This window comes from Photinus pyralis, unplaced genomic scaffold (assembly GCF_008802855.1).
Source record: "Photinus pyralis isolate 1611_PpyrPB1 unplaced genomic scaffold, Ppyr1.3 Ppyr1.4_LG1, whole genome shotgun sequence".
Lineage (NCBI taxonomy): Eukaryota > Metazoa > Arthropoda > Insecta > Coleoptera > Lampyridae > Photinus > Photinus pyralis.
The window spans coordinates 34,100,934-34,125,445 of NW_022170249.1; the positions used below are offsets into that span (position 1 = coordinate 34,100,934).

At 36.8% G+C, this 24,512-nt stretch overlaps 1 protein-coding gene across 14 annotated transcripts in view; it reads left to right on the plus strand.

Annotated features, from left to right (window-relative positions):
- The window catches only part of LOC116159712 (liprin-alpha-1), a 76,651-nt gene extending 58,095 nt beyond the window's left edge, over positions 1-18,556 (plus strand). For 4 of the 14 annotated variants that reach the window (XM_031472777.1, XM_031472763.1, XM_031472766.1 and 1 more), the window contains 10 exons: positions 5,540-6,487; positions 6,676-6,765; positions 7,119-7,273; positions 7,398-7,442; positions 11,156-11,354; positions 11,446-11,600; positions 12,372-12,845; positions 13,044-13,200; positions 13,251-13,367; positions 17,708-18,556. In XM_031472777.1, the coding sequence (XP_031328637.1) occupies positions 5,540-6,487; positions 6,676-6,765; positions 7,119-7,273; positions 7,398-7,442; positions 11,156-11,354; positions 11,446-11,600; positions 12,372-12,845; positions 13,044-13,200; positions 13,251-13,367; positions 17,708-17,791 (2,424 nt within the window). In that variant the 3' untranslated portion in view covers positions 17,792-18,556. The remainder of the gene's footprint in view (positions 1-5,539; positions 6,488-6,675; positions 6,766-7,118; positions 7,274-7,397; positions 7,443-11,155; positions 11,355-11,445; positions 11,601-12,371; positions 12,846-13,043; positions 13,201-13,250; positions 13,368-17,707) is intronic. The other 10 variants (XM_031472772.1, XM_031472775.1, XM_031472764.1 and 7 more) reach the window with 9 other exon arrangements.
- Positions 18,557-24,512: the final 5,956 nt, after the last annotated feature.

The window sequence follows — 24,512 nt, forward strand, 5'->3', positions numbered from 1 at the left end:
GTTTTGACGTAAAATCCCGTTTTTTTGCTGATCCTGTAGGAATTTTGGCAAATCCTCTGTTAGTGGTCCCCTACAACTCCCAAGGAACATACAGGGTGATTCCTATAGTACCTGCCACCGTTTGGGAGCGTGTAGGTGGTGCGTAGGGGAGTATTTTGATATAGGACACTTGGGGTCGGAAATCTAAAATAAGGGTGCCAGAGCCAAATTTACCTTCTGGAATTTCGCGCCTGTAGGTAGGCAACCCAACCGGCCGGCGGTGCACACGGAGCGATCTCAGGCGGCGATGTGTGGCTGACACATGATCAGAATTTTGTTTAAACCCACGAAATCCCGTCTGCAACGACGCGTATCAAGTGAATAAACACTATGGCACGTTTTACTAACACGGAATACGCGGACATGCACTTCATGTACGGATTGGCAAATAGTAACGCACGAGCTGCACGACGAGCGTACGCTGAGCGGTATCCAAACCGTCAGTTACCCTGCAGACAGGTCTTTCAAGAAGTTCACTTCCGACTGTGCGAGACAGGGCAATTGCAGGTAAGCTGACGGAGGCTTAACTTTACACACAGATTCGTGATGCACATCGATACTTGGGTCATTTAAGCACCCATTTCGAAAAGTTTGTTTGTTAAAGCCTACCAATCGACAACAATTACCACAAACACTTACAGAATGCAACCCACCTTTGACCCGGATCGCGCAATTACACCGACCTCCTCCTATTTCGCAGCCCACTAGCGCCCGTGATCGCGATCGCCCGTTGGTAAATGCCTTAGAGGAGGATGTGTTGGAACGTTTCGAGGCAAACCCGCGTACTAGCACTCGACTTGTAGCAGATCAGGTGGGTTGTAGTCAACACACAGTGCGGAACATCGCCAACAACAACAACTTACACCCCTATAAGTTTAAGAAAGTGCAAGAGTTACGGCCGGGTGACCATGAAAGGAGGCTGGAATTCTGAAACTTAGTCGTCCAGGAGGAAGAAGCTAATCCGAACTTTCTGAGGAGCGTGCTAGTTACTGACGAGAAAGGATTCTTAAGAGAGGGGACCTTCAATCCTCGTAACAGCCACTACTGGGCGGACCACAATCCTCATGAAACGTTTACGCGAGGATACCAGGACAAGTTTTCTTTAAACGTTTGGGCTGGCATCCTGGGGGACAACCTACTGGGGCCTTACATCCTCCCTCCGCGTCTAAATGCCCATAATTACCTGATTTTCCCGCGCGAGGTGCTACCAGAACTTTTAATGGATGTTCCAGTGAACTTGTACTGGGACCACTGGTTCCAGCACGATGGGTGCCCTGCTCACTACGGGCGGCAGGTGAGGGAACACTTGGACCAAACCTATCCGGACAGATGGATCGGCCGTGGAGGTGCGGTGGAGTGGCCTGCCCGCTCGCCCGACATCGCCCCATTAGATTTTTACTTGTGGGGTGTGATGGAAGCGCACGTCTACGAGACTCCCGTCGAATCCGAAGAGGACTTAATTGCGCGCGTCGTCATGGCCGGAGAGGCTGTTCGCCAAGACATAGGAGTCTTCACGCGAATTCGAGGGGAGTGGTTGGCTAGATGTAGGAAGTGCATTGAGAACAACGGTGGCCACGTTGAACACTTGTAAACGTTATTGCTTTTGACTGTCGTTTTCCCTCCATCCCTCCCATGTCGCTTCCTCGCGCTAACTCGCTCTGCATCGCTCCGCGCGAAACGTCGGTCGGTTGGGTTGCCTACATACAGGCGTGAAATTCCAGAAGATAAATTTGGTTCTGGCGCCCTTATTTTAGATTTCCGACCCCAAGTGTCCTATATGAAAAGACTTCCCCTAGGCACCCCCTATACGCTCCCAAACGGTGGCAGGTACTATAGGAATCACCCTGTATATGCCAAACTTCAGCTTGCTACTGTACGTTGTCTGTCAGTTAGTAACGGAAGAGTTTATATAATAATAATAATCTTTATTGTAACACAAAAATTTTTTTTTACAAATGTCAATTCTGAAAAGGATAAAAAGCAAGGGACAAATACAGAGTAGGTATTCTTTTTATTTGTCCACTACCACTATTGCTATCTCGAGTACTGTAAGAGCTGAGCTACGAGGTCTGTTAAATTAGCAAACAATTTCTATTTTACAAGACTATTTTAATGAGGTCAAAAAAATTTTTTTCCAGCAGTGGTTAACAAACTGGGGATACCAATTTTGTTATTTTAAATGGAACTATAATTTTGTTTCCTTATTCGATAGAGAATTTTATTTTGAATTCAGTGATTTAATATTTGTGTAGGTACCTACCCTTAGATAACAATTTTTATGAGAAAAATGCATGTTTTGGGTTTATTTCATTATAGCTAAAATAAGTGTGCCATGGACGAAACAAGTTGAATATGGATTTAAATTTTAGAGTTATGTGTATTAGTTATGTTGGTTACGACTGTCAGTTGCTATTATTGAATTGTTATTGTTGTATGAATACTGACAATTTAATACAAAAATGCATAATTTTACACTTAATGAAAATTTGATTGGACTAAGTCGGGGACAAAGTATACATTTTATCAAGAAAAAATTCCTTTGCCATGGTTAGAATGTATCAAAAGAAATATCCAGAAATGTACCATCACATAGATATTGTCAAAGATTAGAAGCCACATTACGTGCTAATACAACTGCAGTTATTGGAACATCGAGAACCACAATAAATAATGACATTGAAATAGATATTTTAGCTTATTTTGAAGCAAATCCAGGGGTTTCTAGCCGGCCCGTGTGGTGCAGTTCAGTTGAAACTGGACTGTGGTGCCAAGGGTCCCTGGTTCAAATCTAGGTTCAGGTATGGATATTTGTAAATGTATAGTGGGTTGGGTTGGTAGAGCAGCCTTGGCTGAAACCCCGCCCACTCAAAAATAAAGGCAAATAAATAAATAAAAAAATAAATAAATCTATTGGAATGGCTGCCACTGCGTACCAATGTAGTGTAGGAGAGTACATAAAATTTTAAAAAGGAATAAATACAGAGCGTTTAAACTTAAAAAAGTCAAACATTTACATCTTGGAGACCATGAAAGATGCCTTAAGTTCTGTTATTTGTTGTTAAACGAAGGAAGAGACTTTATAAAATTTTTTTTCTGGACAGATGAATCAAATTTTTAAATATTGACCAATGAATTTTCTTGGAACTATTGTGATTAGTGGTGCAACAGACCATTGCTTCCGCTTCCTTAAGTGCGGAAGTTCCGTCTCCTCTTCTACTATTTTATCCGATGTATACCGGAATGTTTCAAATATGGTAAGATGCGCTGTGCTTCTGTTTCCGCTTCTCCACAAAATCATATTTTGCCTTCTGTTTCCGTTTCTGCTTCCGGCATAACACTTCCGTTCCATCACTAATTGTGATACAACAAGGCCCTTAGAGTTATTTTCAATTTTTATCCCATTTTTCTTTGATTGGTGACGTAATTTACCTTGCTGTAACTGTCTCAAGCGCCACCAGACCACATATCTTCGGACAGCAAAGGAAAATTTGATACACAATTCATATCCAGGCTTTATCAGTGACCGAAATTATTTTCAATGCTGTGGATTAGGTAGTAGGTACCTACCAGTAAGTAGTTCGTAGATATGTTGTAATGGAAAGGGGGGTTTCATTTGTTAGAGTTTAGCATTTATGTAGATTGGTTTATTGTACACTTTGTTATTGTAAGTTTTAAATTTTTTCTGTTAAAATAATACAGTGTGTAAAGCGATGGGGTATACAAGAGGGAATTTTTTTTGGATATTGATTTATGAAAAAAATTTATTCTTCGTGATATTTTTTGCTTGTATTGCTTTGAAAGCACCAATAACGTTTCGATAAACTAAAATTTATTTATAGAAATCTGTAAAAATAATAAAATTAATTTTTTTGATTGACAGTTATCATTCTACATTATAATCAAGATAGCGTATTGCTATCAAACCACAAGCAATCGAAACGTTATTGGTACTTTCAAAGCAAGCAAAAAATATCATGAAGAATAAATTTTTTTCATAAAAAAAATTCCCTCTTGTATACCCCATCGCTTTACACACTGTATAATAGTTTAGAGAGGACAACTTCCCCCCACCTGCTTTTGTGTTCTTTTTACCTCGGGAATAAACTCGTTTCTACACCAATAGTAAGACAAGACACGTTAGCATTCGCTTGATTGTGCTCTGTAGAGATCGTTCAAGAACTAAAAGTGATAGAAATAAATTCTGAATAAAAACATCCACCTTAAAGCATGATGTAAGCTATGAACAGCTCAAACAAAAAATATCCAATGCCATCATTGTTAAAATGGATTGTATATTTGCGTTCGTTCCAAAATTGGTTTTTATTTACTTCCTAAGTATTAATTTTAAATCCTGGCGGTGCCACTTTTTGGTTTAATGTGAGTGACTCTTGTGGTAAAGACCTGTAATTCAAACCAGTCTCATCCACGTTATACACATCATTAAGCGATAGTTGTTTATTCATTAAAAGTTCAGAGAATTATTTCGGCTGCAGCTAGCATATCATTACACATACATTCTCCTTGGATGTCATAATGTATGTCATATTTTTTTTTTTTTTTTTTTGAGTTGGATCCATCGTTCCTCGAAATGGGGGTTGAAATATATTATGTTATCAAAAATCTCTAAACCTTCCCCATATAGTTTTATTCGTTGAAGTTTTTAAAAGTAAAAGCGACTATAGTTTCGGCGTACGGTAAATTAATTTACCGTTTTCCTGTTAACTTTCACAGTAAGTACTAGCTCTTAATGTTTCCAAATTTACTATATTGTGATACACTTCTAGTCGCCTGATGATGGCAGTACGCCGAAACTATAGTCGCTTTTACTTTTAAAAACTTCAACGAATAAAACTATATGGGGAAGGTTTAGAGATTTTTGATAACATAATGTATATGTCATAATATTTTGTGTATTTAAGGCGCAGCGAGTTTGGGGCCTTTTCATTCGTGTATCAGTTTGACTGTATGTGATTTTGTAGCAGTGGGAATGCATATTCCCCCCATCCACCCAACCGTTTGGTCTGTTCTTGGGTAGAACTTGTATAGAACAGCTACCTTACATTTGGATGATGCATGTCTTTATTAAAATGTTGTCTTCATATATGACTCTTCCTAAATGTGCCATTTTATTGAAAGTTGATGTCTTTAATGCTTTGACTGTAATAGTTAATTAAGAAGAGAATGGTAAATACACTTTATAAAGTGAGCCTTGAGTATTCTAACAATAATCTAAAAAACAACTTTTTCAGTCACTTACGGTTCTCCATTCTCATTAATTTAAGCTACATGCAAAACTAATTGGCATGAACACCTTTCATTACAATTATTGTACACAATCAAATTTCAATTTTGCATGTATTGATTACTACTTAGTATGTTCATGTTAGCTCGTAGGGATCCATAAACGTGCATGATATAGAAACAGTGGATTTATCCACTTGCAAGATTATGTAAAATGTTAAAAGTTTCAGTAATTATTTCACTACCTTTTGTTATTTAGGCGCAAGAACGCCATGGGTCTGCCGAAGATCGTATCCAAAGACTTGAAGCTAATTTAGAAGAAAAGAATGCGGAATTAGTAAGATTAAACCAAAGACTAAAAATGAACGAAGACCATAACAGTAGGTTGTCCGCGACTGTGGATAAATTATTATCCGAATCTAATGATAGGCTACAAGTACATCTTAAGGAACGAATGCACGCTTTAGAGGAAAAAAATAGTTTAACTCAGGAGCTCGAAAAGACTAGGAAGATAATGGAAGAATTAGAAATTCAGAAAACCGAAATAATGAAAGAATTAGCGAAATCAAGGTTGGAAATAGACAATGTTAAAAGACAAATGTTGCAACAAGAGATAGCATTTAATATTCAACAAACAGATGCGTTGACCAGAAGTTTATCACCTAACGCAACGGATCCTAATAATTTTACAAGAAGTGCTAGTCATTCCAGTTTCGATACGCATTCCTTACCGCGTAGGGGAAATAAAACGCGAACGCCTGTAGAGGAGGATTCCAATAAAATAGTCGCATTTACTGCAAGATCTATGGCAGAACAAGAGTGGGAGAAATTACAGCAAGCTCATGTACTGGCGAACGTTCAACAAGCATTCGATGTGTCAAGTGATGCAGAGGGTGATGATAACGACAGTTTGTTTAGCACTGCCGATATTTTGTCACCGTCCGGTCATACGGATGCCCAAACGTTAGCAATGATGTTGCAAGAGCAGCTAGATGCCATTAATAACGAAATTAGGTTAATACAAGAAGAAAAACAGAATACGGAGGCGAGGGCAGAGGAACTTGAGTCAAGAGTTGGTAGTATGGAGCACATGAATCTACTTGCGAGGGGGCGCAGTTTAGAACGCCAAAGTCCACCCGTAAGTGGCAGATCGACGCCAAAATCACATCATTCACCACAAAGGGATTATCTTCATAAATATCACACGGTAAGTATTCGATTTTAAATGTGAAAAGAGGTTATGACTGAAATTTTTCAACATTGCCTAATTTTAGTTCATACATAAATTTGTCAGCATAACTCCTTGAGCATGTTTAAAGTTTTAGTGCACGTTAATATGTTTATTACTACACAATAGTGAATGGAATGTTGGGTGTGTGACGTGTGATGTTGTAGGCGCCTGCATCTATGTCTCCAGCACATCTTCAACAGTACCGTACAACTATGAGTTCAGGCTCCATATCTGAATCACTGCCCACTAGTCAGGTTTGTTGGTCATTGAATATATATTGAGCCCCTAAAGTGGTAGTACTTAAAGTAATTATTGTGAGGCAAAGTAATGCTTTAGATTTACAAAAGTAACAAAACTAATTGTAGATGGGCTTACTAACTTAAAAAAAAACTAGTGGTAGGTAGTGAAGTAATATACAGTAGAAGCTATAGAAAATACAACAAGTTTAGTTCACATTTTCAAAATTAAACTTTGCCATTGTAGGGGTTCCTCGTTATGGCTTCGACACATCACACAAGCACACTACTGTCATATTTCACTTAGCTGCATGTCTTTTAATTAACATTTTCGATCGCATCGTTGTATATATTAAGATTTTCTTCTGCAGTTGCAACTTGCACCGGTTAGTTCGGAAATGTCAAGGGACGAACTTCATATGGGTGACAGTAGTAGTGGTGGTGGAGCGTCTCCTCTTACTGCGAGGTCATTAAAACTAGAAAGAGTTGCGCAGGCTCTGGCTCATAGTCAGGAAGAATTGCGCAGGTTAGTGAATGTTATGATCTGATTAACATACTTTTAAACGTTTGTAATTAACATGCATTTTTACAAAAAAATTATTGCGACAATTTACTCTTACTTACATGGGTTCTTGCTTTTTTATGTATAGAAGAACAGGTGCAAGTGGATTACCTCCTGGACCAGTTACTTACAGGTTATTTGCTTGCTTACTGTTAGATTTTACTTATTTTTTTGTTTATTTTTGGTCATATTGCTTAATATAGCTCTGATAAGTAACCTGGAATAAAGTGAACGACATAACTAGCATTTTGATTGTTCTTAATGTGGTCTGAAACTATTTTTTAATAGAAAACCAAGTTTATTTTTACAATTTGGGAAAGCATTTTAAACGCATATTTTCAAAATAATATTTCACAGTGAAAGTGTAGTATCGATCACTGAGTCACTTCAATCAAATTGGACTGGGCCTTCTAATGTGCAGGGTCACCAAACAATTAGGGTAACTATATTCTGGAAAATAATAAAGATAGAGTCTTCAGCAAAAAGTTTGTTACCTAAAATATTGCTATATAAACCTGGGGGGAGGGGTGTGCCCTTTACGTTGAAATAATGCCGACAATAAGGGTATGCCTTCCTGAGTTGCTAAAGCATGCACATAAGTACCGTAGTTTTCGTGTCAAGTTAGGGGAATGGCAAGCAGCACCCCCTGTATTTAATTTTATTCAAAGTGATCAGGAAATATGGTGGAATTTTGTTATAAATAGTCACATAATCGTTGAGTTGTAGTTGTACTTATGCTGTAAAAATTGTTTAAGAATTTAGTAGGTTGTAATTGTTTTTACTCACAATCGATCATTTAAGGTAAAGTATATAATTCAACAAGGTGTTACTTTAACTGTCAATAATAGTGACACCGCCAATGTAACCATTAATGTTTACAACAATAGCAAATAGTTTCGTTCTTCTTCGTAATTTGCTATTGTTGTAAACATTAATGGTTACATTGGCGGTGTCACTATTAGTATAAGTTTCATATAAGGATAATATGAATAGCATTTGCAGGTAAGGAAAGTGACAGATGCTAGCCGGGAAAGTGACAGCTAGCCGGGAAAGTTACTTTCCCGGCTAAGGTGAGTAATGAGTCGCTTCGCAACCGCTATGAAGGTTAGGAATTCAGATAATACTAACCGATTGTGAGTAAAATAGTATACAAACCTCGCTGGTCAGTGGTTCATAACCAACGCCTCGCGCTTATACCTCGGGGTAGGTAATGAACCACCTCCCAGCTCGGTATGTAATCTACTATTGTTTTGTACCTAAAGACGTAGAAATTAAGTAACATATGGGTAAAGAATTTATACGTCTATACGAAAATTAGTTGATAAGGGGACTTTATCAAAGTAAAATTTAATTTTTTACTGATGATGAAAAACACGTTGAAGATGGTCAGGACTTAAAAAACTTTGCGTGTCGCATGGTGACGCGGTCTCGGGTTAATTGACTTAGCGTACGTGTCCCGTTGCGTGTAAATTTCAGTTACTCATTTTCCCGGCAGTCAGTCGGTGTTTCAAAGTTTTCCTCTGGCATTTAAATTTAAGAAGAGATCATGTCTTCTTAAAATAGGAGATATTTCCTCAGTTTTAAAGTTTGTATCCGAGCTGCCATTTCAAAAATGTCGATCGTCATAGAACCAGTGCTGGTGATTTTAAAAAAAGAAGAAAGCATGTGTACACAGTGTTGTCTTTATTTTAAAATAATTATGTGAAAAGTGTTTTGTTTTCGTCATCTATCACATCAGTATAGGCAGTTTCAGATCAAACAAAAACCTGTAGAAAATAACTGCTGTATGCAATGACACGAATTCATTACACTACTCACATAACACTTACCTATAATAAATAGCTAGCTCAAATTTACACAAATTGGCGCTCAACGTGGAACGTGCAACAATTATCTATAGGGCTAGCTATTTCTTGTGTCCAATAAAGTCCTATTATTATTATGGTCGGTGTTTCTTGTCAGAACTCAGGTCTAGCCTGGTTAACTAATCGCACGGATTAAAATCAAGTAACGATTAGTGTCTGTGTCTGTACGTCGTATTATTATTATTAGTTTTGATAGGTAAGTGTTATTTGAGTGGTGTAATACTTGTACAAATCACATGTGAATTTACAACGCATAAATGTCTTGTATGGTACAAGAGACAAGTTGGTCTTGCAAGTATTCAAATTTTCTCTCAAATTTGAGAATTTATATGTGGACTATGGTATAAACAAATATTCGTTGCAATTTAAGGCTCCTGAGCAGCTGATCAAATACTTATGCAGCCAAAAAACGTCGTCTCCAGTTAGGTAGGTAATGATGAGACCTCCTTTTTCTTGAGAATACTATTTTGAGACCTTTTCCTGTATCTATAAGGTCAAGTACAAAATATGTCGAGACAAGATGTGTCAAGATGCAATACATTCCTTACCCACATCTTTCTTAACTTCTATATCTTAAATTACAAAGAAGAACGATCACAATCTACTAAATTCTTGAAAAATGTTTCCAGCATAAGTACACCTACAACTAAAATTTAATAAAACTGCACAATTATCTGCCTATTTGTAACAAAATCCCACCTGATTTGCTGATCACATTGAATAAAATTAAATACAGGGTGTGCCGCTTTCCATTCCCATAAGTTGAAACTTATGCAACCCAAGAAGGCATAATCTTATTGTCAGCATTATTTTTAAATAGCCGTTGACGCACGCGTTATCCACAAGATAGAGCATAGCAGCATTTTTTCTATTTCTCTTGTTTTATCACTTAACATTTTAATATTCATGTTACGTTCCAAAGCGATCACATGAAAGTAACACTAATTTCTAACATTTTGTCATTGCTAAATTTCACTTTCAAGCTTTATCTCACTTATTTCTCGAGATATACTTACCATTTTTATTTAAAAACCGCACTCACCTGTTGTCTGAGGCTGGTTAGCGTTTTCTGCAACAAAACATCACTGACTATTTTAGGTGTGATTTTACACAAATGACCAAAAAAGGTAAAGAGAAAAAACTAATAATCGATACATACCTCTTTGGTTTCTTTAATTTTTTGGGATTTGGGTGTTTGTTGTATTTTTTTATTTGTTCAATTTTTATCAAAACTCAAAATATGTAATTGTCATAAATTATTACATGCATGCTAGTTATGTTATTTGCTTTATTTTTTAAAGTTGAAACTGATTTGACGATCTTAAAACTTTAGTATAAGTTTTTTCCTAAATAGAAGAGTTGAGATTATTCTCTTAAAATACTCCAATGATTTGCGTATTTTGCAAGAAAAACTATTGTTATGTGGCAATAGTTCTATTCCTAGAAATTATTTGCTTTCTTTAATTTTTGATGCTCTAGCCGATTTTTTTAAAGATAAACTAGACTGTTTTAAAAACTTTAATTTCATTACCATATGTTTTGCTTATTTTTATCAAAGGCATGAGCTCTCTTTTCTCAAGGGTGTATAGATACAACATATTTCAAAAATACATATAGTCAAACATTTCCAACCTAAAAAATTCCAAACAAAATATACAGATTCGGTAACCAGAGTCCATTTGGAAAACGAAAAAAAATGTCCGGGTAAGTGCCTAAGTGTGCATAATTATTTACAACCAGTTGTAATTTCAAAAATTCAAGAGATCTACCATAAGCACAGAAGTCAGCTACCGGAAAACAAAGAAAATTCCATCTAAAATTCCACTTGACGAGTTTCATGTGTTATTAAACTAGGGAGATTTTGTTAAGGGAAAAATCTCAATGGTCATACATTATCGCACAAAATTGAGTTAAAGATGCACAGAGCTTTTAAATGCATGTTTATCTTGTATAGTATAGACTCTAGAGTAGTAGAGCGTAGTGTGTTTAGGCAAGGCCAGACACACACACCACCATCACCTCTATCCTCTCGTCATAGCAGTCAAGACAGCCTTCACAAGAACACAATTACGGGAATTCCAAGAGACGTGTCCGCAGCAGCTGTAGCTGCCGCCGCCGCCGCTCAAAAGAAGAAAGGCATCAAATCATCCCTCGGTAGATTCTTTAGTAAAAAAGAGAAGGTAAGAATAACATATGATTTTGAGCTTAATGTTTTACTGACATCTCAATTATGATAGTTCACTTTTGCTACAATGTCTGTTATCGTTGCAGGTGAAAGGTAAAGAAGTAATGGGCGGCGAAAGTGCTTTAAATATAAACCAAAGTGGAATGGGTATTCCCGACGGTGATATAGTCGATTCCATTAGTCTTTCCGGGAAGTTGGGTCAGAAAGGAGAATTTGATCGTAGACAAAAGAAGAAGTGGGTGTATGCTATTTTCTTTTCATTCCTTGTGTATAATTTATCTCTAAAAAATGTTTCAAATAGAGCAAACATTTAAAGTTGAGTAATTTGAAATGTTTATTTTTTAAATTATTATTAAATATCGCCAATTCAGCTGTGGATTTTGCTAGGAGTAAAAAATAAGAAGAGAGAATATAACGGTGATGGCAAATAGTAGCATAGCACGCGACAGATGTCAGTTTTGTTTTATTACCCTACTACCAATGATGACGCTCTTCCCCCTCCCCTCCCTCTTATAACTTCCTTTTTATCCATTACCGTTTCGTGCTCTTTTAATGCAAGGTTCTCTTTATTTTTTACTCCTAGGGATTTTGGTTTTAGTTGACATTCACACTGAATCTTAGATCAGAACCAATTCCATTTGTAATTGCTACTCCTTGCAAATGGCTGGGTTTGTGTTTGTTGCACATGTTTGTTTGTTCTTTGTATGAACTCTAAAGGGCATTTAATAATTGTTCTGGTAGTCTAGTAGTAACAAAAAATAAGCACTTGCGAAAAAAAAACAATTTAAAAACAACTGAATTTAATTTGTAAAACTAGATACAAATTTGAGTATCAGCAAGCAGCAAGTTAAAAAGTGAAAGATTTACCGCTAACATGTAAGAATTTATGCAATGTTAGACAAGCCATATATGTACATATATTTGTGACAGCTGTCAAATACAGATTATCTCGCCAGAACAATTTGTGAACGCTCGTTAATAATTCTGCAACTAATGTACTATATCATTTTAGGGAACGTGACTATAGACACGAACTATTAGCGGAAGCTATGAAAGCTGGAACCCCATTTGCCTTATGGAATGGTCCTACTATTGTAGCTTGGTTGGAACTTTGGGTAGGAATGCCGGCTTGGTATGTGGCAGCCTGCCGTGCAAACGTAAAATCCGGTGCCATAATGAGTGCGCTTAGTGATACAGAAATACAAAGAGAAATCGGAATCAGTAATCCACTCCATAGATTAAAACTTAGATTAGCAATTCAAGAAATGGTATCGTTAACGTCACCGTCTGCCCCGAAAACGTCGAGGACTACGTTAGCTTTTGGTGATATGAACCATGAATGGATTGGAAATTCATGGTTACCAGCATTAGGGCTTCCGCAATATCGTACCACATTTATGGAATGCCTGGTAGATGCCAGGATGCTTGATCATCTTACGAAAAAGGATTTACGAGGACAATTGAAAATGGTTGATAGTTTTCATAGGTGCGTCTTGTAATTATCTCAGTTGTGCTGATATCATAATTTGCTGTTCTTATAAAAAGGAAATCAATAACTTACATTAGCACTTTTTTAGTCACTTCAGTAATTTATGAAATTCTTATGTTGCTCATTTAGTAAACATTCATTGGACGCATGTCTTTTTTTGTATCATAAGAGAAAAATAAAATATTGTTTTTACAGGACTAGTCTACAATATGGCATATCATGTTTGAAACGGTTGAATTACGATAGACATTTATTAGATGACAGAAGAAAGAATGCGGAGAATTCTAACTCAGATGTTTTAGTATGGAGTAATGATAGGCTAATTCGTTGGGTAACTAGTATTGGTTTAAAGGTAAACGTTGCACCTTTGACAATTGTCTTAATACTGACCTATATTTTTAGGAATATAGTAATAATTTATTAGAATCTGGTGTTCATGGTGCACTATTTGCTTTAGACGATAGTTTTGATGCAAATAGTATGGCTCTTGCCTTACAAATTCCAACTCAAAATATTCAGGTGAGAGTAACATTTCTTAATTATTTAGTGCATAAGGGGTGAGATGAGATTATCCGTCATCATTTAGAATAAATGGAGCAATTATATAGTTATCATCAGGGAGAACTTACGATATAATTTGAAATTGAGCTATAACTGATTACTAGGAGCATTCCGCTTATGAAAGGGTGGCATAAACATTTGGAAAGCTAGATTAATAAGCTTATGATGTAGCAATGTTGATGAAAATATTTTGTGATGAGGCTGCTGAATAGCTTTTGCATTAGAAGAGAAGTGGCAGACTGTTGTTTCGAAATGGTGTCTTACAAACGGATTTTTACTCGAAGGGTGCTATATAATATAGGATTGCCATTTGTTACATTACAGAGTATGTTCGCCGTATAATAGTGTGGGGGGGGGGGAGTTGTGACTTCACTCACTATTAAAGATGGAACCGAAGCTCTCATGTTTAAACTGTTTGAGATGATCATGCTTCTATTTGAAATTATTTCACATATTTTGAGGTTATCAATTTTTTTGACACATGAACTTTTGAGTGCGACCGGAGAAAAAACCCTGTCAAACGGTTCATATTTTACAAAATTAAGATTTATTTCTCACGTAATGCAATACTCGGCCGTTGGTGCGCAGTTCAGTTGAAGGTGGGCTGCAGTCACGAACTTATTAGTTCGTGGCTGCAGTACTAAGGGTCCCTCGTCTCCGGTTTGAATCTGGGTTCGGGCAGGGATATTTGTAAATGTATAGTGGGTTGGGTTGGTAGAATAGCCTTGGCTGAAACTCCGCTCCCTTAAAAATAATGGCATAAATAAAATAAAATAGTTCTAAGGAATCAAACCATTTGTACTGTGTTTTTGTCACTTACTTTTTTGTTATCTTTGACGTTCTGTTAATTTAATGGTATCTAAATTTAAAGTGCAGCACATTAGCTAGCCAAGCGTTAGGCAAGGTTTTTCGATTTTATTTTCTAATTTGACTGCATACATGTTTAAAGAGAAAGAAATAAGCTTTCGAATGACATATCACTTTTTACCCAAAATCGTACTTTAATATAAAATTTCAATTTGTTCAAATTTATTTTTTATTTTGAAGCGTTCAAAAACGCGCGTAATTCAGGCGTACCTATGCTGCCAAATCTGTTCCAATTTTTAATCCCAGCATTGTTTGAAATTTTGAATAAATGCACCAAAGGATAGAAGATTTAAATACCTTTGAGATTTCCTGCAATATGCCAGCATTATTGGTGCATTTAAGACCGTTGTAAGTAACCATTCATCCACGAAAACAACTTTTCATATTCTTTCTAATAGGCTTTTCCTGGATTTGGATATTACACCTTCCCACTTTTCTTTAGATTTTACAACAAGCCATTTAATGGACGGTGTATTATCTTTTTCAACCGAAATCGTTTTATTGACAAAGACGGTGATTTTTATAAGCAAATGCCAAGTGACATTTCCATGGCAATCGTGAAATTACGAACACCCTGGCCACTTAATTAGACATGTATTCAAGTATAACCTCAAAATGATTTCATTGTATTTCCCTTATTTTTAAATTATATTGCAGGTATAATAAAAAATACTATAAGAAACATGTGTATAATTGGTCTTTAAAGCACTTGCAACGTTTAAAGGCACTCCGCTTCGTGTCGTGCGTTTAAACTCTGATTAGAGCCATGATCACTTGACACTTTGTCTCTTAATATACTATTTTAATCTCAAATCAAAATATGTGAAGTATTTTCAAATGGAAGGTTCTAATTTTCATGTTTATATCTCAAACGGTTTGAGTGTGAGAGCTTGGTCCCATCTTTAACACACGACTACTCGCGTGCCCAGGAACATTTAAACTGCCAGTGTGTTACATTTAATGCTTCCTACCCCCTTCTAAATATTTTCTGTTATAACATTTAGGGCCGGTATTTCCATCTTCGGATAAAGTACTAGATTCGTAACTGCAAAATAACTTATACCGCCCGATATCTTCCGTTTATTTATCTGCGGGTATTTCCATCAGCGTGCGGTATAAATATATCCCGTAGATAGCTACCTAACCATAGCCAATGTTGCCGATTTTAGAAGTCTGTAATAGAAAAAAATAGCGAACGGCAGGGCCATATATTAGAGCAAGATAGCTTACTACCTGACAATTTGAACGAATGCTTTTGTTTTGGAAAGAAATTCAGTGACTTGTAATATACTTGTCAAACGTAAATTACAGAATAAGATTTACTTATGAGTACTCTACTCTGAACATGAACCAAACTCGTGATGTAAATGCACCGCGTAGAAAAAAAAGAACTGCTAATTTCAGCACATCTGAAAATCGTGTGCTTTTGTCAAAAAATCTTGATCCATTTGGAATCTAAAATAGGTTACCTATCCTTCAAGAAAACATAATATGTATTTGCGTACTTCTACTTATATACTTCAATTTCTTTCTTCCTATTTAGTATAGGTACGGTTAGTAATTTTGCAAATTTTTAAAACGTCACCAGTTTACTAGAAATTTGACGCCATATCCTTGGGTTATGTCGATAACTGCAGAAAATCTACCCAATAACTTTATCTAGAACTTATCCTGCAGATAATATTTAAACGAGGTTCGAAATACCCGAAGCGACGCTAACTGTCAGTTTACCTGGAAGATATCTTATACTTGACTTTATCCCGAGATGGAAATACCGGCCCTTAGTAATACGTTGGTCCTTTTTAAAAAAAATAGCCTTTAATGAGGGTACAAATCGTAACCCACGCGACGCTTTAACGCTTTGACCTGCAGAATCCAAATCGACTTGATTTTTGAAGTTTGGACGTGTAGGTCAGAAATTATAGCCTTTTCTTTTATGATTGAATGATTTCTGACTTCCAGTTAATTTACGTTTTTAGAAGGATATGTTTATTTTGTCGACTTTTTGTAACCAATTAAATGACATTACAAGGAAACAAATCTGTAAATACATTGGTAGTACTTAATCATTTTTTCGTTTGTTTCAATCAAAATTATCCACGCGACTAAACAGGTGACATATCCTAACGCGAGCACTGGAGTGTTAATATAGTGACCCTGTATTTAATTCTCGTTTGCAGTAACATATCCATTCCTTATGTATGAAATCATTGGTTTTAGGAAAGTTAAATTGGGTTGAACAAGGCGCGTAGGAATAGTATTCAACTATTGAACAAAATAACTTATCAGATGTGGATGTGGATCATTACAAAATACCGAAATACTGTGAACTGTGTGAAAAAAATTAATGTTATGTTATATAAAATGTTCATAAGAATTACATGGTAACACGCGCAGGTTTCACCCGCACCGTCCGTCAGTTCTCTGTCTGTTTTTCGTAATATATACACATGCGCGAACCCTGGTTTCACTTCTTTCTAAAAAACTCCTCTTAACAAGTTATGAATTTATGATAAATGATTCCCACGTTCGTAATTTTGGTGGAAGGAGGATTATTATGGTCAAACACTTCACATTGACGTCCTGACATTTTTGTTGCATTGTAGAATGTACACTTGAAATCCACAAACATTTACAACTCGGCAGATTATAACAGTGCACTCTAACAGCCAGGTTCGTTGGTGACGTCACATATGACTTAACGCGAGCAACATTACCAGCATAGGAATCTGGCTATCCTATCCTACACTCAGATTCATCAAGATAATACTAATACTAATAATACTAATACTGTTGTTACTTCAAAACACTGTAGCTTTTCCAAAGGCACTTCTGGCTGCAACTAGTAGCCTTTTAAGAAGTATTGCTCCTCTGTGGAGGTTCCTTTTGCAGGTGGTAACTTGCTGGCGCTCCCCCTTTGCTACGTCATTGGTTCTCTGGTTCTAGCAAAAATTGTAAAATCAAAGAAAATTAATTGGTGATGTACTTAAACTAACATGGTAAATCACCCCCGAGTTATGAGTTGAAGTATTTTACATTTACATTGAAGATGTTTTTACTGGCGACAGTAGAAGCTCACCAGCTTAGCGTTAGGCAAACCCTATAACTACTTCTTGACATTGTAAAAATCGCTACCTTACAGGTAGTGTAAATTTTACTTGTTTCTCACCTCCAAGTCCAACTAGGAGCAGCAGAAAGACAATTAAAGGTAGACTTTTAATGTAACCAGTTACAACAATTTTTGCTTACCAAATGAAATAGTGATGGGTCGCATAATCTAATTAACATAGGCACATTTAAATTGTGGTTAATGTCCGATAGTCTCACAATTTACCTCATGCTCTGTAGACTAGAAAGACACAAAATATCTCTCTTTTCCAAGGTATTCGCCGGTGTGTAGCGAAATAGTTTATAGTATTTAATTTTTTCAGGCAAGACAAACATTGGAAGTTGAATTCAATGGCCTGCTACGAACAGCGACAGATCGACGACCAGACGATATTTCTCGTTCCTGATACGATCGTATGAATTGTTAAACGACCATGTAGTGTTCCACTACAGATTAGTGCAACCCGTGCTATTTCCTTCTCTTCTCGACATAAGCAAAAAGTTTTGTTTTGTAAATAATTCTGACTTTATATGAAAATAACAGAAAGCTTTAATGAACTTATCTGTACCATAAATAACTGATAGTATTATTAATTGTACATTGAAGTTGTTGTTTTATCTGTTGGATTACCAGCGATTATATTGTTACGATGTGTGAATGTGGCAGCGATAGTCAGTATTACCCCGCGCGTGCCTACACTCAGTGCTGCCATCTGTTAAGCTTCAGAATTTCATTTGCAATTAGCTAGTACAAATACTGGTGTCCTTGTAAGGCTTACGGATGTGGACAGTTTGTATTTAACCTGTACTTAACTGGTACACATCTTAAGTAGCAAATTCCTCAATAATATTTATTTTCTTTAATCTAACGCCATAGGTACCAATAGAAAAATACCGTTGCAGTAATTAATTTATTAATTCTGTATATATTATACAGAGTAAGTAACATTTGAAGTTTTTATTATAATTAGTATGTTTTATACAATATTTGTACAATATTTTTACTTGTTATTTATTTTTAACCTGAAAATACTATTGTGCTTAAATCTTGTTATACTAATCGGAGTTATACTATATACTCCGGAGATGATTGTCATTATTCGTATATGATCTAAAATAGTGTTAATTTATGTACATTACATTATATATAAATATAACGAAACTCGATCATTTATTGTAGCCTCTGTTTTTTAACAGCTATTCTTTTTAACTTGTGTTTTCTTTCAGGCGTTTTAGCGTACTTTATCAAATGACAAAACTAGCTATCTTGGACAATTTTTCAAGTTATTTCTTACTAGAGAGCACGATACACTCACACCGGTATGCCAGTGCGCATGGTGTGACGTGGCATAATTTTGTAATGAAGAATATATACTTGCAGCGAGTTTTGCTTGCAAAATATCCCGGTGGTCAATTTTCAATCCTACCCTCACTTTGTTAATCACGCAGCTACTGATTGCACTAGTCAGTTTCTTACATTGATTGGTGTATTGCAATGGAGACTTACGTTCCATTCTCCAATCCGCACAGCGGACACTTGTCTGCCTGGCATATACTTTAAAAGTGACTGAACACATTTTTTTCTTTCTTCATGAAATTTTTCAAAATCGAAATTCTCTTTTTTGTTTTCATTTATTTGTTGTTTTGATTCAAATGTTTGAATATGCGTGAAGTATCAGCATAAAACAAACCTTGCCCCATGGTAGAAGCTTTTTATAGACCTATGAGTAACAAATAAGAGAGAACTTTGCATTTAGAGAGTACGCGAAGGAAATGGATAAAACGGAGGTTATAAGAGTGGGGGGGAAACGAGTCATGGTCCGTATAGTAAACGCGCCTCTCTTCCAAACAACCAATAAAACGCGCTGCCAATTGTGACGTACTTCAGCCCTCAGTAAGCACCGCCCACCACACAATTCTCATGTATAAGCATTTGGTAATAATTCTAATAGCAAAAAGAGTTAATTTTTGTATATTTGTGTTTGTTATTGTAATGATATTTTAAGCAACAATCGGGAGTAGTTCATTTCTTTGAGATTTCCACAGTACGGTCCCAGTTTAATTTATAGGTAACCAATAATTCAATACCTTGACAGAAAATAATACATAACACATTAATAAGAAATGTAGCATATGAGGGTGAGAGACGCATACAATACAACTTTGTACAATGGCCGTGGTACAAACGTCAAGCATACAGAAACCTCAGAAAATTCTGCGGCGGGCGAGAGTACGTCACAAGCGGGAAGTTCCCCTCTCTCTCCGCGCCTACAAACTGCAGTAACTGAGGCAACCGTTTAGTATACGGACCGGGCCGTGGAAACGAGTCACCCTTGGCAGTGGCGTAATAAATAAATCTTCTGTTTTATCATTAGTCAAGTCAACATAACTGACCAGCGCAAAGGAGGTAATATAATGGCGACTTCCCTCGCATGGTAGACTATTTCCCACCAGTGTTACATTCTCACCTCTTATTTTTTGCATTGTAGACAGTACATGTTTATTATTTGCCTTGACTTGATCTACTGTAGGTTGCCTATCAACAACACATAATTTTTGAACTTGATTCATTGTTCCACTAAATGGGACTTACAAAATTTAAGTTTAATTAATTTATAGTTCTGATGATGATGGCGATTATCGCCGAAACTATAGTCGTGTTTATGGGGAAAGCTTTGAGATCCGATTTTCTTAATCTTTGAAAATAGCACATAATTTGATGGTTGGGAACGTTTAGGCTATGTTCAGACAGAGTGATAATCGCGCGATTCGCATCAGGATCATACATAAAAATGTTCCCAATCGTTCAGACACAATCGCCTCAGACCAGCGTGAGAATCGCTGTGTCTGAACGCTCCCAATTGTCCATTCGCGCGCTGGATAGCTTCATGTCCATCGATTTAAAAGAGAAGGGATGGACTGATTACATAAAATGTTGCAGGTAAATTGCAAGTGTATGGTCTGTTGCTTGTCTGTTTGTATTAATTCGCTAAATTATATTGGAGATTATTGTCATTGTTATAACTTATAATAGCCACACTAAAGGCTACACAGTACATGTATGTCAGAACATAAGGAAAAAAGTGCTTTAGGTATTTGTCTGACAAGGACCACAGTTTAGACTGTGTGTCTGATTTGTGGTCCGATTAGACTAGACTACCGACTAGAATACTAGACTGTACAAGAATAGGGGCAAGGGCCTCTTTAGGCAGGAACAGTACTGGCACAGATAATACGTATAGGTACCTGTGGTACTGGTGTAGCTTTATTCGTTTACACTTTTACAGAGTATGGCTACGATTCTGTTTTCTGAGTTGCCCTCGAACTCCGGAGATGGCGTTGTCAAATATTTTGAATTTGGCGCTTTATTCTAAATAAGCTTTTTTAGGACGTCGTTTTCAGTGCTCTTGTCGTTTGAATGGCAGAGCATTTAATGTATTTAACGATTGTAATGATTTGCTTTGCCACTTGTACTGATATTTGTAAAGATGATTAAAAGGTTTTTTTTAAATTTTTATCTAGCATTGGACTAAATGCAGAATTCAAAATGTTTTTCCCTAAACGTTTCAAATACAGCTAATTATTGTCATGAGCGACTACGGAACTACGTAATGATTTACAATCATATCGTCAAGTATGAACAACATAAGTGAAATTATGTTCAGGATACATTTTAATTAAAAACTATACCTACTCTGAGAGTGCTGATACCGTTGACAGCGCGACCGAGAGGTTTATTTTGCTTATACATATTGACCTCTATAGTATGAAATACCAACATTGGTCATTATTATTAATTAAATTATTATTATTAATCAGTGAGGAGGGGAAATATCTCCCAGATCAAAAAGCTAACCCAGTTCATTCCTATGTGTAGGTGATGTTGGCAGTTTTCCTTGATGCCTATGCTGTAAACAACTACGAGCTTAGAGAAGGAAAGGGAGATGATCGTAAAATTTTATCTCTGTTTGTCACCAATAACATGTCCGCATACAGTCCTTTTTCGTAGGATTAAAGCAGCAACCCTACCGTACCACGTTCACAAAATATAACAATAAAGTCAATTGATATGCTTACAGATCACATACCGTTGAAAATGCAAACATTTACTGCACGGCATAGATAAGAAGTAAGAAATCTTTGTTTGCCACCAAACTATGCGAAAATTTGTTTCAATGCGCAACACTGCATTTGATTATTGGGAGTTACGGGGCCCCTAATTCCATAGCCTAACTAATGCCCAGTTTCACAGATTAATTAAAAATATTAGAATGCTAGCAGATGATTTCCATTCTAATATTTTCAATCAGTGATTAACCTTAATCATCATTTTGTAAAATCGGACATAAGAGCACGAGAACCTACCCTAAAGCTAAATGTGAAGGCGTCGATATTCCTTTCACGACCTTTGATTATAAAATATTCAAAGATTGACAACGCCCTACCGTTACCCCATTCCGCAGTTATAAAGTTGGTTTTGACAAAAAACTGGATTGCTGCCCCCTTCCCCCAATTCTATTCAACTGACCTCACATCTCCTGGCTTCCTCTTATGAACTCAACCATCAGATCTTTCAACGGAAGGAAATTTGAGACGATTCCAGGGAATAAGGCAAATACGACAAAGGAGCGAAGGACGTTGTAAACGTTCCAGGGCTGTTTCTAAATGTGAAAACGCAGTTGGGATAAGTGTGTATGTCCGGAAAATGACTACTTTGAAAGGGACTCCGACATGTAAATGAATTGCAACTACATAGATTAATAAAACGTATTTTATTAAGTTTTCTTTACATATTTAAGCACATTACAAATTTAGGGACAGAACTAACCAACAAAAGTTCGTATCTGCAGAAATAAAATTACCTTGTGTGTTTAAGAATGTCTATCATAGGGATCTCGGAATCCGTAGAATCAATTAAAACTAAAGAGATACTTACTATCATGCTGTAAAGATATGTCAGAAAAACCGAAATTTGCCGATTTTGTTTTAATCTTTTTCTGATGTTATTTGAACAGATAGGTACTAAAAAATAAAAATCCACTTTCTCACTAGGTATATTTAGTAGCATTGTTTATAACTATACAATGATGTACCTATTTACGGCAGACAAAAAACAAAAGTTGGAAACTGTTGGTTTCAACAGGACGGTGCACCCGCGCACAACACGCTGATCGTGTGAGAATTACCTATCTGCGGTGATATATTTTCCATTTCCCAGGAAATTTATTAGATAGGTAGGTTTCTCGCTCGCACGAGAAGGGTATTGTGCGACGCACTTGGGTTGCTCGGGCATATAGCTTGGGAAAATAAAAACCAATTAGTGGAATTATTATTTGAGTATTTTAATTAAGTATATTAATACACAAGGTATGTTAATTTATTAAGCGGTAGTCGGCGGTAGAAAACGGCGAAACGGCGGTACAGGGAACGGATGGACGGACGGACGGGCTCGAGCGCCACCAGACGAAAATCTCGCGCCTGGACGATGTCGGCCGTAATCACGGATGGACGGGCCGGTTTCTGTAGCCTCGGAGGTAGTCTCAATCGAAGATGTTAATTCCAAGAATTCGGCGGTCAGGTCCAGCAAATGGTGGCGGTAGTGTCTGGAACTCGAAAACAAAATATGGCCTACCGGTAAATTCCCTAGCGGAAGAAAAAAGTGGCGGTTTTTATAGCGGGCAAATTCGGGACAACAGGTAAAAACAATTCCCCCTTATGTAATTTAAAAAAACGGCTTACATTGGGAAATTAAACCGAGGTAAGAAAAGGCAAATACAAAGGCACGCAAAAATTGCAAAGGCTATTACGTGCTTAACGGTCGGTAGGACGCAAAAAGATCTAAGTTGCGGTACGCAAAATGGCAAACACAGATTTACGGACTTAAGGTGGGTTCATAGTTCTCCGTTCATCGGTTGCGTTGATCCATCAAATGGATAGTGCAATTTGTTAAGGTTCATAGCAATCTGTCCATATCGGACGTTTACAAGGTATAACCATAACCTAAATTTGATTTTGTACTATACCCACCGTGATCTTCAGTACGTAGAAACTACTATCAGATTATCACCGCGAAGAACTTAATAGGCGAACACTGTTAAATTTGCTCTTAAGCGTCAGCAATATAACAAACATAACCTTACTCTTTTTAAAAAACGGACCAACGGAAAAGTAAATGTTCAACCAACTTTTCCGTTGAAAATGGACGACGTACGGTTTAAAAATTTACTGCGTTCTGATTGGCTAACGGACAAACGGAAACGTATGAACGGAGAGTTATGAACCCACCTTTACTTCCGGCAAGTGAGATCCTTCCAAAATTGAGCGTTTTCCTTATAAAGAAAACCCAATTTGGTAGAAGTGGAACAGGGAAAATCCAACTCGCCGCACATTCAATACGAAATCGAAACCAATCAGTTCGATTTTTAATTAATTACTCGGCTCCTGTTTGTGCTACAATTCCCGAACAGCTGGCAATCAATTCGTTAATTAATCGCGCAAAATTTGACACCAAAATCTCCTCTGTATGTGCTTCTTTACTGTAACTCATTTAATTAGTGTATGATAATTATATATACTCAAAAGGCCAAACGATAGCTCATGAACTCTTTACATGAATTAACTTTATGTTAATTACACGTTTTCGGCCACAAAGGCGTCTGGCGATTATCTCATTCTTGCAGGCACGCCGCCAACTGATAACGGGCAAAACAACTCGCTTCGGAACTCGTCCTATCCTTGCTTTTACTTATTATGGGGAACTGAAACGGCCTATAAACAATTAACAGCGCCGAAACCAAAAAATATTAATTGTCCTTCATCTTCTCCAGGACAAGATCCTTCGGTGGTTACAAAAATGATTCCAAAACGATCGTAGGCGGCCTAATTAATTACGGCCTCTCCTGGTCTCTATGGCCCCGCGGAAAGTTCTTGAAATTACGGTTTTCTATGTAACGAAGCTCAAACCAATCGTCGTTCCTAGTGCTTCGGTACAATTGTGCGACGGTGCACCACTCTGTTGAAACCCACAGTTTCCATTGTTTGTTTCTTTTTGTCTGTAGTGCATCGTAGTATTCGTAATAAAGATGCTACTCATTACAGTTTGTACTTTTTTAAGGGCCATATAAAAAA